The following is a 19,695-nucleotide window of genomic DNA, read 5'->3' on the forward strand; positions in this document are numbered from 1 at the left end:
GGCCTGATAGAATTTTCCTCTTACCACTTTGGTCTGATGCTTTTTCAAGGAATTTCTCAGGTTCTTTCCCCATTTCTTTCATGATTATTGATTTGTTTGGATTTTCTGTTTTTTTTTCTCGAGTTTATATTTTCTTAAAAAGCGATGTATTTGATCTTTGTGTTTTAAGTGTAATAGTAAAATATCAGACATGTTGTTTTATGATTTTTCAAATCTTCATACCATTTCCCTTATGTTCATGATTCATTTTGTCTTTTTTTTAATTTTATGAATCAGTTCTACACTGTTTCCCTCACCCCAAGTTTCAGAATTTTGGTTCACTAAACGTTTTTGGCTCTATTTTCAAACAAGTTAGGTTCTAAACGGCTCATCGTAAGTATGTTTGTTTGTAACATACTTAAGGATTTGTTTTCTTCCCTTACCGCCCTTTGTTTGAAAGATTTTTTTGCTTTCGTTACTGCATTTTTAATAGGATTGTGAATATGTCCTTTGAGACTAAAATCAGACAAGCCACTCTTCTCTTCCTTCTGATATATATATTCTGTAGGGCAATGATTTTAAGATTTTAGTCACCTGAAAATAAAGTAGAAAATGTAAATATGATTCTCTCCATTACACTTTTTTTAGGACAAAAACTCCAAAATTCTACTCATGGGGATAAAGCCAGTTCTTAATTTTTACACCCTTTGGTTCTCTGTTGCCTTCAGTGTGTTTGATTACCTCCTTAGACAGTTATAGGTAGCATCTTTACCAGTTTGCTCACTTTTTTTTCTTTTCTTTCCTTTTTTTTTTGTCTTTTTGCCATTTCTTGGGCCGCTCCCAGGGCATGTGTAAGTTCCCAGGCTAGGGGTCTAATCGGAGCTGTAGCTGCCAGCCTACGCCAGAGCCACAGCAACGCAGGATCCGAGCCTCGTCTGCGACCTACACCAGCTCACAGCAACGCCAGATCATTAACCCAGTGAGCAAGGGCAGGGACCGAACCCGCAACCTCATGGTTCCTAGTCGGATTCGTTAACCACTGCGCCACAACGGGAACTCCCTCACTTTTTTTCTTGATTGCTCCTTCAGCGTTTCTTCCAAAGTTGCATTTTCAGTTTTATATGGATGCTTTCCTATTTTATCTCTTTTGTTTTCTTCTCTCAGTTTGAATTTTCCAAAAATGAGGGAATTCCTAAAGTAGTCATGTAAAATTCCCAAAGTTTTTTTTTTTTTTTTGGAGGGTGGGTCTTTTTGCCTTTTCTAGGGCTGCTCCTGTGGCATATGAAGGTTCCCAGGCTAAGGGTCCAGTTGGAGTTGTCGCCGCTGGCCTACGCCAGAGCCACAGCAACGCCATATCCAAGCCTCGTCTGTCCTACACCACAGCTCATGGCAACACTGGATCCTTAACCCCCTGAGCAAGGCTAGAGATCGAACCCATAACCTCATGATTCCTAGTCGGATTCATTTCTGCTACATCACGATGGGAACGCCTGTTAAATTTTTTTTTTAATTACTCAGTGATTTTTATTACATTTATAGTTATATACAGTGATCATAACAACCCAGTTTTGTAGCATTTACGTCCCAAATCCCCAGTGCATACCCCCACCCCACAACCTGTCTCATTTGGAAAACAAGTTTTTCAAAGGCTGTGAGTCAGTATCTGTTCTGCAAAGAAGTTCATTCTGTCCTTTTTTCAGATTCCACGTGTCAGTGATAGCATATGATGTTGCTGTCTTACTGTCTGACTTCACTTAGCATGATAACTTCTAGGTCAGTTCATGTTGCTAAAAATGCCGGTATTTTTTTTTTTTAATGGATGAGTAATATTCCATTGTGTATATATACCGCATCTTGTTTATCCACTCCTCTGTTGATGTGCATTTAGGTTGTTTCCATGTCTTGGCTATTGCAAATAGTGCTGCCATGAACATTGGAGTACAAGTGTCTTTTCCAGTCATGGATTTCTCTGGAGAGATGCCAAGGAGTGGGATTGCTGGGTCAAATGGTAATTTTTTTTTAGTTTTCTGAGGAATCTCCATACTGTTTTCCACAGTGGTTGCACCAATTTACATTCCCACCAACAGTGTATGAGGGTTTGGGAGTGTTCCTTCCTCTGTGATTTTTTGGAATAGTTTCAGAAAGGATAGGTGTTAGCTCTTCTCTAAATGTTTGATAGAATTTGCCTGTGAAGCCATCCGGTCCTGGACTTTTGTTTGTTGGAAGTTGTTTTTTTTTTGTCTTTTTGCTGTTTCTTGGGCCGCTCCCGTGGCATATGGAGGTTCCCAGGCTAGGGATCCAATCGGAGCTGTAGCCACACTGGCCTATGCCAGAGCCACAGCAACGCGGGATCCGAGCCGCGTCTGCAACCTACACCCCAGCTCACGGCAACGCCGGATCATTAACCCACTGAGCAAGGGCAAGGACCGAACCCGCAACCTCATGGTTCCTAGTCGGATTCGTTAACCACTGTGCCACGATAGGAACTCCTGTTGGAAGTTTTTTAATCACAGTTTCAATTTCAGTCATTGTGATTGGTCTGTTTGTCTTTTCTATTTCATGTTGGTTTAGTCTTGGAAGGTTGTACTTTTCTAAGAATTTGTCCATTTCTTCTAGGTTGTCCATTTTATTGGCATATGGTTGCATGTAGTCGTCTCTTATGATCCTTTGTGTTTCTGTCATGTCCATTGTAACTTCTCCTTTTTCATTTCTAATTTTATTGATTTGAGTCCTCTCTCTTTTTCTTGAATAGTCTGTCTAAGGGTTTATCAATTTTGTTGATCTTTTCAAAGAACCAGCTTTTCATTTGTTTCATTGATCTTTTCTGTGGTTTTCTTCGTTTCTATTTCATTGATTTCTGCTCTGACCTTTATGATTTCTTTCCTTCTGCTAACTTTAGGTCTTGTCTGTTCTTCTCTCTTGAGCTGCTCTAGATGTAAAGTTAGGTTGTTTATTTGAGCTTTTCCTTGTTTCCTGAGGTGGGCTTGTATTGCTATAAATGTTCCTCTTAGGACGGCTTTTGCTGCATCCCATAGGTTTTGGAGTGTCATATCTTTGTTGTCATTTGGTTCTAGGTATTGTTCAATATCCTCTTTGATTTCTTCAGTGATCCATTGGTTGTTAATTAGCATGTTGTTTAGTCTACGCGTGTTTGGTTTTTTTTGCAGTTTTTTTCTTGTTGTTGATTTCCAGTCATATAGCATTGTGGTTGGGAAAGATGCATGATATGATTTCAGTTTTCTTAAAAGCTACTGAGGCTTGATTTGTGGCCCAGAATGTGATCAGTCCTAGAGAATGTTCTGTGTGCACTTGAGAAGAATGTGTATTCTTTTTGCTTTTGGATGGAATGTCCTTTAAATATCTATTAAGTCCATCTGGTCTAATGCTTCATTCAGGGCTTGTGTTTCCTTATTGATTTTCTGCCTGGATGATGTGTCCATTGCTGTAAGTGCAGTGTTAAATTCCCCTGCTGTTATTGTGTTTTTGTCAATTTCTCCTTTTAAGGTCGTAGCAATTGCCTTATACATTGAGGTGGTCTTATGCTGGGTGCATATATATTTATAAGTGTTATATCTTCTTCTTGGATCGATCCTTTGATCATTATGTAATGTCCTTTTTTGTCTTTATAATATTCTTTATGATCTGTTTTGTCTGATATGAATATTGCTATTCCAGCTTTCTTTTGATTCCCATTTGCATGGAATATTTTCTTTCATCCTCTGGCTTTCAATTTGTATGTGTCCCTAGAAGTGAAGTAGGTCTCTTGAAGACAGCATATATATGGGTCTTGTTTTTGTTTCCATTCAGTCAGTCTCTGTCTTTTGGTTGGGGCATTTAGTCCATCAACATTTAAGGCAGTTATTGATGCGTATGTTCTTACTGCCATTTTATCAATTGTTTTGGATTTGTTTTTGTTGCTCTTTTTTCTTTCCTTCTTCTCTTGTTCTTTCTTCTGGTTTGATGACTATCTTTACTGTTGTATTTGAATCGATTTTCCTTATTTGTTTGTGTATCAATTGTAGTTTTTTGGTTTGCTGTTACCCTGAAGCTTTGATAAAGGAATCTATATAAATACAAGGTCGCTTTAAGTTGTTGGTCTCTTAATTGCAAGTGCATCTCCAGTGTCCTGCATTTGTACCCTCTTCTCATGATTCCTGATTTTGGTAGTATATTTGTGCATGGGTGATTTCCTTCCTTTACTGTATGTATACCTTTACTGGTGAGCCTTGTCATTTGTGGTATTTTTGTTTCTAGTTGTGGCCTTTTCTTTTCTGCCTAGAGAAGTTCCTTTAGTATTTGTTGTAAGGCTGGTTTAGTGTTGCTGAATTCTCTTAGCTTTTGCCTATCTGTAAAGCTTTTGATTTCTTCTTCAATTCTGAATGAGAGCCTTGCTGGGTAGAGAATCTCTTTTGGAGGTTTTTTCCTTTCATCACTTTTAAGTATATTGTCCCACTCCCTTCTCGTCTGTAGAGTTTCTGCTGAAAAATCTGCTGCTAACCTTTTTGGAGTTCCTTTGTATATTTGTTTCTTTTCCCTAGTTGCTTTCAGTATTCTCTCTTTGTCTTTAATTTTGGTCACTTTGATTAATATGTGTCTCGGGGTGTTCCTCCTTGGGTTTATTTTATATGGTACTTATTGTGCTTCCTGGATTTGAGTGAGCTATTCCTTTCTCATGTTAGGGAAGTTTATGGCTGTTATCTCTTCAGATATTTTTTCTGTCCCTTTGTCTCTCTCTTCTCCTTCTGGCACCCCTATAATACAGATGTTGATGTGTTAAACGTTGTCCCAGAGTTCTCTTAGACTGTCTTCTTTTCTTTTGTATTTTGCCTTTTCTAGGCCTGCTTCCCGCAGCATGTGGAGGTTCCCAGGTTAGGGGTCTAATTGGAGCTGTAGCCTCTGGCCTACGCCAGAGCCACAGCCACAGCAATACTAGATCTGAGTTGCGTCTGTGACCTACACCACAGCTCATGGCAACACAGGATCCTTAACCCACTCAGTGAGGCCAGGGATTGAACCCGCAACCTCATGGTTCCTAGTCGGATTCGTTAACCACTGTGCCACAACAGGAACTCCTAGACTCTGTTCATTTTTCAACAATCTTTTTTCTCTTTTCTGTTCCACATCCATGATTTCCAGTAGTGTGTCCTTCACCTTGCTTATTTGTTCTTCTGCCTCCTGTATTCTGCTGTTGGTTGCTTCTAATGAATTTTTTATTGCGGTTATTGTATTTTGCATCTCTGCTTGCTTAAGTTTTAAATCTTATATTTCTTTGCTCAGTGTTTGCTATAAATTATCAGTCTTTTTTTTTTTTTTGTCTTTTTGCCATTTCTTGGGCCGCTCCTACGGCATATGAGGGTTCCCAGGCTAGGGGTCTAATCGGAGCTGTAGCCGCCAGCCTACGCCAGAGTCACAGCAACGTGGGATCCGAGCTGCATCTTTAACCTACACCACAGCTCACAGCATTGCCAGCTCCTGAGCAAGGGCAGGGACCGAACCCGCAACCTCATGGTTCTCAGTCAGATTCGTTAACCACTGCGCCACGACGGGAACTCCGTAAATTATCAGTCTTTTCCTCCAGTTCATCTCCAGTGTCTTGCATCATCTTCAGCATCATCGGTCTAAAGTCTTTTTCCTGGAGGCCGATAATCTCCAGATCAATTAGCTGTTTTTCTTGGTTTTTTCTTATTCCCTTATCTGAGTTATAGTTCTGTGCCTTTTCGTTTTTATAGGTTTTTGTTGTGGTCTCCTTTTTGCAGACAGTAGAGTTGTAGCCTCTCTTCTGTTGTCTGCCCTCCTTGTGGTTGGTACAGGGGCCTCAATGTAGGTTTCCTGTTGGGAGGGACTGGTGCCTGCCTACTGGTTGGGTGGAGCCAATTCCTATCCCTCTGGTGGGTGGTGCTTTGTCTCTGGGTGAGATTAGAGGTGGGCTGTGTGCATGGGGGGCGTCTTTAGGCATCCTGTTTACTGATGGGTGGGGCTTTGATCCCACCTGCATTATTGTTTGGCCTGGGACTTCGTAGTGCTGATGGGTGGGGCCAGATTTTCCCAAAATGGCCACCTCCAGAGAATACATGCTGGTGAATATTTCCGAGACCTTTGCCTCCAATGTCCTTCCCCCACAATGAAACACAGTCACCCCCTGTTTCCCATGTGCTCCTCTGTGTTTTCCATGTACTCCTCTAACTGCAGTTAGATCCAACCCAGATTCCTATGCAGCCTCTGCTTTCCCCTAGTACCCAGTGCACATGAAAGCCTGTATGCGACTTTCAAGAATGGGGTCTCTGTTTCCCCCAGTCCTGTGGAGTTTCTGTGCACAAGCCCCACTGGCCTTCAATGCCAGATGCTCTGGGGGCTCTTTCTCCCAGTGCCAGATCCCCAGGCATTAGGGCCTGACGTGGGGCTCAGAACTCTAATTCCTGTAGGTGAGTCTCTGTGGTACAGTACTTTCTAGTCTGTGGGCTTCCCACCCGGGAGGTATGGGGTTGCTTATATCGTTTAATCACCCCTCCTACCTCTTTATGTGGCCTCCTCTTTGTCTTCTGGAGTAGGATATCTTTTTGAAAGTTTCCAGTCCATTTGGTTGAAGGTTGTTCAGCATTTGGTTATAATTCTGTTGTTTTTATGAGAGAAGGTGAGCTCCAGTCCTTCTATTCTGTCATCTTAATCCCATCTTCAGTTTGTTAAATTTAACTGTTTTCTGTGTGTGTGTGTGACAGAGAGAAAGAGAGAGATAATCAGTACAAATATACAAATGACTGGATGGGAATATTCCAAAATATTTAGATTGACTCCCTGGATGAGATTATCAGTTATTTGTGACTTCTTTTTTTTTTTTTCTTTTATTTATTTTGGGGCATTGAAGAAAATTATACTTGATTTACAATGCTGTGCCAATTTCTGCTGCATAGCAAAGTGACCCAGTCATTCATATATATATATATATAGAGAGAGAGAGAGAATGCGTATATATATCTATATATGTAATATCCATACCTTTTCTTATGTTATCTTCCATCATGGTATAATTATCCCAAGAGATTGGCTATCGTTCCCTGTGATTTATTTCTGCCAGTGACAGTGCTGGATCCTTAACCCACTGCACCCCAAGAGAACTCCTTTTATGCCTCTAAGAGAATGTATAACTTTCATAATCAGAAAAATGTTCATTTTTTAAATGTATTTAGGATTTGATAGTGTTCATCAACAGATTTTACTTAAGATTTATTTTTTATTAAAAGATTCTTTAAATTATATAGTGCTTTACAGTTTTCACAAACTTCACACACGACTTTACATAATTTGGTAGTAATTTTCTTATCCTCTGCCCTTATATTGCCCCTCCCTTTTTTCTCCCCACCAATGACCACTAGGTTCCATTTATCTGTGTGTCTGCTGCTTTTTTGCTTTATTCGCTAATTTGTTGTATTTTTTAGATTCCACATATGTGATATCATACTGTATTTGTCTTTCTCTTTCTGAGTTATTTCACTTAGAATAATGCTTTCCAAATCCAATAACATATTAGTAAGATAGATTTATAGTATGATTCAAACAGGTACCAGAGATTTCAGAGTTACCACTGTATTAAATTTTTTTTTTTTGTCCTTTTGCCTTTTCTAGGGCCGCTCCTGCGGCATATGGAGGTTTCCCAGGCTAGGGGTCCAATCGGAGCTGCAGCCACCGGCCTACGCCAGAGCCACAGCAACGCGGGGTCCGAGCCGCGTCTGCAACCTACACCACAGCTCACGGCAACGCCGGATCTTTAAACCCACTGAGCAAGGGCAGGGACCGAACCCGCAACCTCATGGTTCCTAGTCGGATTTGTTAACCACTGCGCCACGACGGGAACTCCTGTATTAAAATTTTATTGTTGGTAAAATGCGAGACTGAGCAACACCTTGTCAGTTTTACATGTTTAGGTGTTTTTTTTCCATTAGAAGACATATATACTGATTGTTGCAAACTCAAATATTATAATGTTTAAAGCAAATACTGGGAGTTCCCATTGTGGTCCAGTGGAAATGAATCCCACTAGTATCCATGAGGATGTGGGTTCAATCCCTGGCCTCACTCAGTGGGTCAGGGATCTGGCGTTGCCATGAGCTGGTGTAGGTCATAGATGCAGCTCGGATCTCACATTGCTGTGGCTGTGGTGTAGGCCGGTAGCTGCAGCTCCAATTCATCCCCTAGCCTGGGAACTTCTTATGCTACATGTGCAGCCCTAGAAAGCCAAAAAAAAAAAAAGAAAATAAAACAAATACTTAAAGTTCCTTATGTACCTGCTTATTTTTTTTTCCACACCAGTAGATTCATGCTATATATATTATTTTACACTTTGCTTTTTTCCCCCACTTAATCATATGTCATTCTTCCCTTAACTTGAATACTATTACCTCTAAACATGTGGGTTTAGGAGTAGAAGAAATTATGAACAAGATCATAGCAGTAAATTTGCTTTTGTGGACCACCCTTTTTGATAAAATCCATAATTGAAAATAAATCCTCTTAAAAACAGGGAATTCTTAAGAATAATAAATTATTTAAGATTGTTTTTTCTTCAAATCTTCTCATATTTGTATTTGTTTTTTTTTTCTCCCTTGAACTTTGGTACTTTGTTTTATTATGTAATAGGCACAGGTTCAGTACCAACAGCAGCATGAACAACAGAAAAAAGACTTAGAAATCCTCCATCAGCGAAACATCCAGCAGCTACAGAACAGATTGTCTGAGTTAGAATCAGCTAATAAAGATCTGACTGAAAGGAAATATAAAGGAGATTCCACCATCAGAGAACTTAAAACAAAGCTGTCTGGTGTTGAAGAGGTACAGAACATTGCATTTGGTCTTTCTTCCCTCCCTTTAAAAATCACGTTTAAGTGGTTACTTTATTACTTGTGCAGGTGGTGTTCTTCTGGATCCTTTGTAAGGATTTCTTGTAAGCTTAGGGCAATCAGTTCAGTCAGTACCAAAAAATTGAGAATCTGAAATCTAATAAAATGGGCTAATTCAGAACAGAGCTGAGGTAAACCTGGATATTTTTAGTTAGCGTCTTGAACAGCTCAGTGACACAGCCCCTCAGAGTTTTCAGTGTATTTAATGTATTTTTTGCATATATTAACTCATTTAATTCTCATAACTATTTTAAAGAAGGTACTGTTACTGTCCCCATTTTACAGATAAGGAAACTAAGGCACAGAAAAGTTAAGTAATTTGCCCGAGTTTTTATAGCCAATAAGCAAAAGAGTGAGGAGAGAGCAGCAGTGTTATTTTAGCTCACGAGACATTCAGCTCCATTTCACCAGAATGTTATGCTTAGAACGTCTAAAGCCTGACTGGTCATATAGTCAGATGCTCATAGCGTTCTGCCCCAGCAATTAGCCATCTTCCATGCTTCCTCCCTGCCCCCTTCACCTTTCACACCAGTTAGTAAAACATTTCAGCCTTCGTAGTACATTGGATAGAGAATACTTGATTATAATGCTATGCGGTTTCTTCTGTTTTAGCCCTGATACTGGCCAGTGTAGAAACACTGTGCACTGTTATGTTGATTTTCACGTAATCAGAATGTTCCAAAGTTTGCGTAACACTTGCAAATTATGAGTCCTGGGAACTTTCTTTCTTTAAACTGAGTATTGTTACCTAAATATGTTAAATTATACCTTTTAGGCATTAGTGCCCTAAAATTAACCACTCCCATTTATTATTTACCATTTGCCAGGCAGTATGCTAAGCAGTTTATGTAAGAGTTTTTGTAAAGATGGAATAATTTTTGAAGTGTCACATCTGTTTTACAAATGAGGGAGCCTAAATTTAGTGAGATTAAGTAATTCCCAGGGTCACATAGAACAGCCAAGATTTGTATTCATATCTGTCTGATAGCAGTCTGTACTTCTAAAACCACTGTGGTATCATAATACAAATTATTTTGTAAAGTGTTTGTTAAAATTGAAAACTAACTAGAAAGCCTACATATTGGACTTTAGTATACTGGCAGTGTTTGGACTGATAATAACTGATTGAGATGTGATGTAGTCTTGATTTTTTAAAAATTAATTTTTATACTCTTTTTCATGTTCTTTGCCATTTGGATTTATTACAGGGTATTGAATATAGTTCCCTGTGCTATACAGTAGGATTATCTATTTTAGACATTGTAGTTTGTATCTGCTGATCCCAAACTCCTAATTTATCCCTCCCTCACCCCCCTCCGCTTTGGTAACCGTAAATTTGTCTTCTATGTCTGTGAGTCTCTTCTCTTTGCTAAGTAAGTTCATTTGTGTCATTTTATTTTTATTTATTTATTTATTTATTTATTTGGTCTTTTTTGCTATTTCTTAAGCCGCTCCCACGGCATATGGAGATTCCCAGGCTAGGGGTCTAATCGGAGCTGTAGCCACCGGCCTACGCCAGAGTCACAGCAATGCGGGATCCGAGCCGCGTCTGCAACCTACACCACAGCTCACGGCAACGCCGGATCGTTAACCCACTGAGCAAGGGCAGGGACCGAACCCGCAACCTCATGGTTCCTAGTTGGATTCGTTAACCACTGCGCCACGACGGGAACTCCTTTTATTTATTTATTTATTTATTTATTTATTTTATTTTTCATTTGTGTCATTTTAGATTCCACATATAGGTGATATATAGTAGTATTTATCTTTCTCGTTCTGATTTACTTCACTTAGTATGATAATCCGGTTTTTTGTTTTTTTTGCCAGGCCCAAGGCATGTGGCACTTCCTAGGCCAGGGGTGGACTGAGCCACAGTAGTGATAATACTGGATCCTTAACCCACTGTGCCACCAGGGCACTCCAAGATCTGGGGTGTTTTTTTGTTGTTGTTGTTTTTGTCTTGTCTTTTTTTAGGGCCGCACCCACAGCATATGGAGGTTCCCAGGCTAGGGGTTGAATCAGAGCTGCAGCTGCGGGCCTATACCACAGCCACAGCAATATGAAAGCATAGGCGCGTCTGCAACCTACGCCACATCACAGCGATGGCAAATCCCCGGCCCACTGAGTGCGGCCAGAGATTGAACCCGAGTCCTCATGGATACTAGTTGGGCTCATTATCACTTAACCACAATGGGAACTCCTAATAATCTGTTTTTAATTACCAATTATCGTTTGTTTTCCTTTCAAGTGTAAACCAAAAGGGAATCCAGAAGTGTTAACATATTTGTTGACATGGAATGATACTTGTAATATATTATATGAAGACAAGTATAAACTGCACTATAAGAGATTTAAAAAAAAATAAGTCTGTATAGATAAGCAGGAGAGAAAATGTTAATTCTAGGTCATGGCTCTCACCCTTGGCTACCCTTAGAATCAGTTGGAGAACTCCAGACATACCTCACACTACTGAAATCAGAATCTGTACCAGGCATCAGTAGGTTTGAAAGCTTCCCAGGTGGTTTCAGTATGCAGACTAGATTGAGAATCACTGTTTAGATGGTAGAATGATAAGGATTTCTTTTTATTTATTTATTTTATGTATTGTGAAATTCTGTTGTAATGAGCATTTATTACCTAAATGATTGGTTTTTGTTTTTTGTTTTTTTTGACCATGCTTGCTCCATACAGAAGTTCCTGGGCCAGGGATCGAACTCAAAAGCCACAGCAGTGACAGTGCCAGATCCTTAACCTGCCACACCATCAGGGAACTCTCCTGAGTGATTTTTCTTTTTTTTAACTGTAAATTTCAAGACATCAGAAAATTCTCGTTACTAGTTTTTAAAAGTTATAGTGATTTATAAATAAGTGTTGTTTTATTTTCCCTTGATATGATTGAATTAGGTATTAGTTTATTTTACAGTTATATTCCAAATCTACAAGTTATGTATACCTTTAGAGAGGCCTTCATGTTCTTTTAAAAGAACATCAGTACTAGAACTTTAAAATTATTAAAGGCATTTTGTCTATTTTAAAATCTTAATTATAAGTCATCAGGCCAGCCAGCTTCCCCTTTTCAGAATACATCTTTTTTTCCTCCTCTAGGAGCTCCAGCGGGCTAAGCAAGAAGTCCTCTCTTTGCGAAGAGAGAATTCTACGCTAGATGCTGAATGCCATGAAAAAGAAAAGCATATTAATCAGCTACAAACAAAAGTAGCTGTTTTAGAACAGGAAATCAAGGATAAGGACCAGCTTGTTTTAAGAACAAAAGAAGCATTTGATACAATTCAGGAACAAAAGGTCTTTTTAAAACTTTTCTAAAGAAATTCCTATTACATTTATAAATGATAATTTTCTTAAATAGATTTCCTAATTATTCATCTTAAAAAATGTGTTATCAGGTGGCTTTAGAAGAAAATGGTGAAAAAAACCAGGTGCAACTAGGAAAATTGGAAGCTACAATAAAATCATTATCAGCTGAACTTCTTAAGGTTTGTTTTTTAAAAACTTAATTTAATATTTCATTGGATTATGTGGAGATATACACATGAAGCTCTTTTATAGGCAAATGAATTATCAAGAAGTTACAAGGGGATCTGAAGACTTTAATGGGTAAATTGAAACTGAAGAATACAGTCACTATTCAGCAGAGAAACTCTTGGCTGAGAAGGAAGAAAAATTACAAAAGGAACAAAAGGAATTACAAGATGTTGGACAGACTCTCCGAATAAAGAACAGGAGGTAGTTAATATTTTATAGTCTTGTTTCTGTGACTATTTGCAAAGCATAATTATTTCCTCATGGATTTTTTAAAATTTCTACTTTGTTATACTGGAGAATGGCTTTGGCTTTTTTTTTTTTTTTTCAAAAGAACATGGCTATAATCAATAGAATTCAATGACCTATTTCAGTCTGAAGTTAGTTATCATTACGAATACCTTGAGAGTGTGTATATGTACTTAAATCCATATATAATTTATTTCATTGGTGAACTGATTCCTTTCTTATTTAACAGTAATTAATAATAATATATTTCTTCAGTTTTTATTTTAGCCTTTATTATACTTACTATAAGGATTAACGTATTTCAGGTATGCAAATTACAAGAACAGTTAGAAGCTACAGTTCAAAAGCTTGAAGAAAGCAAACAGCTGCTAAAAAATAATGAAAAATGTAAGTATTTTACCTTTTTTTATGTAAATGAGGTTTTTGATTTTATTCTTAACCTGGAAAGAAATTTTATTTGAATTTATAAGTCTAGGTAAATCAAGATACTGCTGTATACAAACAATCTGCTTTAAATATACCATTTTAATGTCTTTGCTGCAGTAAATTATATCATCTACCTTGTAAAAGTTACCATCATTTTTTAAAAAATCACGTTGTCAGTAACCTAAAATCCAGTGTTGAAAATACTACTTTACTATTTAAATTCTTTACTATTTGTTATAATTGCTGTGTTTATATGCTGATATATGAATTACTTGAAAAAAATAGATTCTTTAACATTTCTTCAGTTTCTAATATTGATTATGAGAAAAAAGAATTGAGCTTTAAATTCTAAGATGGCATTCTAGAAATGAAAGCCTTCAAAGAGATCCTTGACTAGCAGAAATAATGTGTTTTCTGATAGTTAAAAGAAATGTTCTGTGTGGCGGTTGTTGAAACAAGAATATTCAGTGGCAGCATTTTAGGTGAACCTATGTTGTTCTCATGCGATGCAGTTTTAAAAACCTAAAATTTGGAGGGTCCCATCGTGGCACAGGGGAAAACAAATCCAACTAGGAACCATGAAGTTGCGGGTGGATCCCTGGCCTTGCTCAGTGGGTTAATGATCTAGTGTTGTCGTGAGCTGTGGTGTAGATCGCAGGTGTGGCTCAGATCTGGCATGGCTGTGGCTGTAGCTTAGGCCGGCAGCTGTAGCTCCGATTAGACCCCTAGTCTGGGAACCTCTAATGCTGCGGGTATATGGCCCTAAAAAAAAGCAAAAAAAAGCAAAAAGAAAAAAACCCTAAAATTTAAAAAATTACAATTTTTGGAGTTCTTGTTTGTGTCTCGGCGGGTTAAGGACCCAGTGTTTTCTCTATGAGGATGCAAGTTTGATCCCTGGCCTCACTCAGTGGGTTTAGGATTCCATGTTGCTGCATGCTGTGGTGTGGGTCCCAGACGCGCCTTGGATCCTGTGGTGGCTGTGGTTGTGGTGTAGGCCAGCAGCTGCAGCTCCAATTTGGCCTGGCCTGGGTTCTTCCATATACCACAGGTGTGGCCAGACAAAATTACAATTTTTAAATATGTAAAATTATTAGAAAAATAAAAATATTCCAAATTCTTTACCTTGTTTCTTGTTTTTTCTATTTAAGTAATCACATGGCTAAATAAAGAATTAAATGAAAATCAGCTAGTGAGAAAGCAAGACGTAATGGGATCTTCTACCACACCACCTCTGCATTCTAGTATCAACACCATCAGAAGTGGGATTTCTCCTAATTCTAATGTGGTAAGATTTAAAAATTAAGCTGTTGTGAGTAGTATTAGTAAGTTTCCTAAAACGAAAATTTTCCTAGACTGTTAGGTGCTGGGGCTAACATGACTGGAGCCCTATGTTTTTAGTACTAAAGTAGTTTAAGTTGCATTTGGAAGTGGGTCCAAAAATACACAATGAGTTAACTAAGAGGTTATATTTTAAGGACACACTTCTTTGTAAGATTTTACCGGATATAGAAATCATTCATTATTAAAGTTAATGCAAAATGTGCTGAAAAACTATTAACACACACACAGGTATTTAGGAGGCCTCAATAAAGGAGAACAGGGTATGGGCTCAGGTTTGGAATTGTAGAGGAAGAGCCTAAATTGAATCTATTTAAGGAAAAAGAGAAAGAAAAGCCCTATTACCAGACATGTCCGCTCTAGATTCTGGAAGAAACTAGTTATGAGCTACAAGTTTTTTCAGCTCCAAGGCGGTGGTATCTGGCTTGGTACTATCAACTGGGCCTAGTCATTGCTGGGAACTAGCACTCAGAGCTAGGCTTTGGGGCTCTCCTGTTGAACATAAATAATTCACAGAATATCAGTCTCAGGCAAGGCCACTCTGACTGTGATGGAGCATTGCAAAAACAAGATCACTTCATAATCTTGTCTGAACACAGACAAAAATATGACATTGCCAAACCACAAAAAATGGGCAAGTATCCTCCTATCCTGGCTAAAGTTAGTGACTGCTGCCCAATACCAACTATAACTTTGGCCTTAAGACATTTCTCCTAGAGTTCTCCGGTGGCTCAGTGGGTTAAGGATCTGGCATTGTAACTGCTCTGGCTCGGGTTTGATCTCTTACCCTAGAACTTCTGCATGCTGTGGCATCGCCAAAAAAATAAATAAAAATTAAATAGTCTTTTATAAAAAAAAAAAAAGTTCTCATTGTGGTTCAGTGGTGATGAGCCTGACTAATGTCCATGAGGATGTGGGTTTGATCCCTGGTCTTGCTCAGTGGGTTAAAGAATCTGGTGTTGCTGTGGCTGTGGTATAGGTCAGCTGCTGTAGCTCCAATTCCATTTGTAGCCAGGGAACCTCCATGTGTCACAGCAGCCCTAAAAAGCAAAAAAAAAAAAAAAAGACATTCCTCCTGCCTAAGATTTATTCAGATACCCAGTCATACAGTTATCCCCATTTCTTTTTTTTTTTTTTTCTTCTTTTTTTGGGAGGGATTTTTAGGGCCATACCCATGGCATATGGAAGTTCCCAGGCTAGGGGCCAAATTGGAGCTGCAGCTGCCGACCTACACCACAGCTGCAGGAACATAGGATCTGAGCTGCATCTTCAACCTACACCACAACTCACAGCAACGCCAGATCCCTAACCCACTGAGTGAGGCCAGGGATTGAACCCGCATCCTCACGGATACTAGTCAGATTCATTTCTGCTGTGCCACAACGGGAACACCTATCCTCATTTCTTGATAGCATCCTATCCACGGCAGAGCCCCATGTTCTTCAACAGTTCTTTATTTTTAAAGATTCATTCATTTATTTTTTTGGCCTCGCCCAAGGTGTTCGGAAGTTCCTGGGCCAGGGATCAAACTTGTGCCACAGCAGCAACCCCAGTGACAATGTCAGCTCTTTAACCTGCTGCACCACAAGGGAACTCCCCTTAAACAGTTCTTTAAAACACCTAACACATGACTAAGTCCAATAACTAGGTCCCCTTTAACACTGTCTTACTGAGACACCCCTCCTACTAGGTTCTACATGATATGGGTCTTCCTCTTTGCGAGGAGCAGTAGACCCTGTGCACACCTGTAGATATGTTTCTGGTAATCTTTGACTGAGGGCAGTGGCAGAGGATTTAAAATGCAAATCCATAATTGAAATTTTAATCTGCCCTAGTAAATGACATAATACTTGATGTTTAAAGAAGGGAAAGGATTTCTGCTGAATCAGGAAAAGATGCAAAATGAAGTGCCTGGAACTGAATTACAAACTTGAAAAATCTTGACAGTCTTAACCGTAATGACCGATGATAAATAGCTGTGTGAAAGGTGTTTTGTTGTGTGGCCATTGACATGTGAGTGCTTCTTAAGATTTGCGTTTCAATTATCCTCTTATAAAAATAAACTCTTTTCATGATAATGGTGGTGTCACTATTCTGAGAGTTAGTGGCAACCCAGATTATTATCTGACTTAGTCTAAGAGCATAAAGAGTATTTTTACTCAATCTGGCAGAAAATTACTGTTTTATCTCTCAATGGCCTTTTGATCTGTGACTACTTTCTAACCCCGTTTTCAGGAATGGGAGGCCTAGAGGGAACCAGGAGGGTTGAGAGATCTTTGTTTTACTTCAGTTCAAGGCCCGTCTGGTGTTTTGTCTAAGCTTGCACAGCCTCTCTGAAAAGCTGTCTGGGTCATAGGTATTCCAGCTTCATGCTGTATAATAAGGCAGAATTTGGTGGTGTCATGATAAACAAAATTGGCCTCTGAGATAGTGCTCTTAACTACTAATTATAACAGATACTAATGCCTCTTCAGTCACCAAATACTATTTAAAACCGATTTCTCATGTTCTTGTTTTTAGGTTGAGGGTAAACTGACTTACCCAGCTTGTGGAGTTGGTTATCCTGTCTCCTCCGCATTTGCATTCCAGAACACCTTTCCTCACCCTTGTGCTGCCAAAAATACTCTCCACCCTGTTTCAGGACCAAAGGTACCCAAATTAACTACTACCTTTTTTGAAATACATAGCTATTTATTTTTTAATTAACAAATTTATTCTTTGATCAGTTGCTAAATATTAGGTGATATTGTAGATGAATATATTTCTAAATAATATACTTACAGGAAATATTATATGGAACAATAATTTTATCTTTCCTACTGGATTATTCTGAGAATCCAGGGAGTTAATGCATATGCTAAGAGTAGTGCCTGCTACACAAATGCTTCATTAATGTTACCCATTATTATTAGTGATAAAATCTACTACAAAATAGAAATCAAGAATGAGATTTAAAATGTGCAGGTCTCACATGACGCAGTGGTTAACGAATCCAACTAGGAACCCTGAGGTTGCGGGTTCGGTCCCTGACCTTGCTCAGTGCGTTAAGGATCCAGCGTTGCCATGAGCTGTGGTGTAGGTCGCAGGCAAGGCTCAGATCCCACGTTGCTGTGGCTCTGGCATAGGCTGGTGGCTACAGCTCCGATTCGACCCCTAGCCTGGAAACCTCCATATGCCACGGGAGCGGCCCTAGAAAAGGCAAAAAGACAAAAAAAAAAAAGATAAAAAATCTGGCAATTGCCAAAGCAGCTGCAGCTTGGTTTCAAACCTTGGCCAAACCCTGGCCCAGAAACTTCCATATGCTGCACATGGCCATTAAAAAATAAATAAATAAATTGTTTAGAAATTAAATTTAAAAGATTTTCTTATTATACTTCAGTGGGTGGTTGTAGTCACCTCTTCTATTTTGGAGACCACTGATGTGGGAAGTCTTGTGCTAGCAGCTATGGTGACTGACGCATGCTCTGTTTAGGTGCAGTTAAAAAAAAAAAAAAATTAATGACATCGAATCAGTGATATAACTGGTTTCTTAAAATGTACTGTCAAGATTTAGTATATTCAAGTAGATGTTTGAGGATATAAAATAACATAAGTTATATTAAGCCAGAAACAAAATTCGAACCCTCGTCCTCATGGATGCTAATTAGGTTCTCTAGCCACTGAGCTACAATGGGAACTCCCTACTTTATTAAAAATTTAAAAAAATTGAGGTATAGTTAATTTACAGTGTGTTAGTTTTAAGTGTATAGCAAAGTGATTCAGTTACACACATACACATATATATTTTTTCAGATTCTTTTCCATTATGGGTTATTATAAGATATTCAGTATAGTTCCCTGTTCTTTATAGTAGGTACTTATTAATTTTATATGTAGCAGTGTGTGTATGTTAATCCCAAACTCCTAATTTGTCTCTTCCTCTCTCTCCACCCCCACCTCCACTATAACCATAAATCTTTCTGTTTTGTGAATACATTCATTTGTATCATTTTTTTAGATTCCACATGTAAGTAATGTCATCCAGTGCTATCTTTCTCTGACTTCCTTCAATATAGTGATATCTGGGTCCATCTGTGTTGCTGCAAATGGCATTATTTCATTTTTTTTTTACAGCTGAATAATATTCCATTGTGTGTGTGTATACACACATGTATATGTACCACATCTTTATCCATTTATCTGTCGATGGACATTTAGGTTGCTTCCATGTCTTGGCTGTTGTAAACAGTGCTGCAGTGAACATTGGGGTGCATTTATCTTAGAGTTTTCTCTAAATATATGTGCAGGGGTGGGATTGCAGGATCGGATGTTAATCTCTATTTTCAGTTTTTTAAGGAACCTCAATACTGTTCTTTATAGTGGCTGCACCAATTTAATTCCCATTAACAGTGTAGGAGGGTTTGCTTTCTCTATAGCCTCTCTGGCATTTTTTTTGAGGACTTTTTAATAATGGCAACTCTGAGTGGTATGAAGTGATACCCCATTGTAGCATTTTGTGGGGTTTTTTCTGTTTTTGTTTTTTTTCCCATAGCTGTGGCATATGGAAGTTCCTGGGCCAGGGATTGAACCTGTGCCACAACATCGACCTGAGCCACTCCAGTGACATTGTTGGATCCTTAACCTGCTGTGTTGCAAGGGAACTCCTAAGTCATTGTTTTGCATTACTTTAATAGTTAGCAGTATTGAGCATCTTGTCATGTGTCTTTTGGCCATCTGTATGTTTTTGGAGAAATGTCTGTTTAGTTCTTCTGCCCATTTTTTGATTGGGTTGTTTATTTTTTCATATTAAAGCCTTATGAACTGTTTGTATGTTTTGGAAATTAATCTCTTGTCAATAGCATCATTTGAAAATATTTTCTCCCACTCCCTAGGTTGTCTTTTTGTTTTTAGTCTCCTTCGTTGTGCAAAAGCTTTTGGGTTTAATTAGGTTTCATTTCTTTATTTTGTTTTTATTTCCATTACTCTAGGAGACAGATGCAAAAAAAATCAGCGTCTTACAGTTTTTGGAGTATAGGTCTTTTGCCCCATTAGGTAGGTTTGTTCCTAGGTATTTTACTCTTTTTGAATAAATGAGGTTTTTGACTAAATGGGATTGTTTCCTTAATTTTTTTTTTTTTTTGTCTTTTTAGGGCCACACCCACGGCATATGGAGGTTCCAAGGCCAGGGGTCGAATCAGAGCTGTAGCTGCCAGCCTGCACCACAGCCACAGCAACTTGGGATCTAAGACACGTCTGTGATCTATACCACAGCTCATGGCAATGCCAGATCCTTAAC

At 38.6% G+C, this 19,695-nt stretch overlaps 1 protein-coding gene across 1 annotated transcript in view; it reads left to right on the forward strand.

The window, feature by feature from the left end:
• Positions 1-19,695, forward strand: part of SASS6 (SAS-6 centriolar assembly protein) — a 59,950-nt gene that overhangs the window by 28,022 nt on the left and 12,233 nt on the right. The window contains 8 exon segments of the mRNA XM_047785207.1: positions 8,611-8,802; positions 11,976-12,170; positions 12,272-12,361; positions 12,452-12,515; positions 12,518-12,611; positions 12,946-13,043; positions 14,231-14,367; positions 16,941-17,069. Coding sequence (XP_047641163.1) covers positions 8,611-8,802; positions 11,976-12,170; positions 12,272-12,361; positions 12,452-12,515; positions 12,518-12,611; positions 12,946-13,043; positions 14,231-14,367; positions 16,941-17,069 — 999 coding nt within the window.

This window comes from Phacochoerus africanus, chromosome 6 (assembly GCF_016906955.1).
Source record: "Phacochoerus africanus isolate WHEZ1 chromosome 6, ROS_Pafr_v1, whole genome shotgun sequence".
In the NCBI taxonomy this organism is placed as follows: Eukaryota; Metazoa; Chordata; class Mammalia; order Artiodactyla; family Suidae; genus Phacochoerus; species Phacochoerus africanus.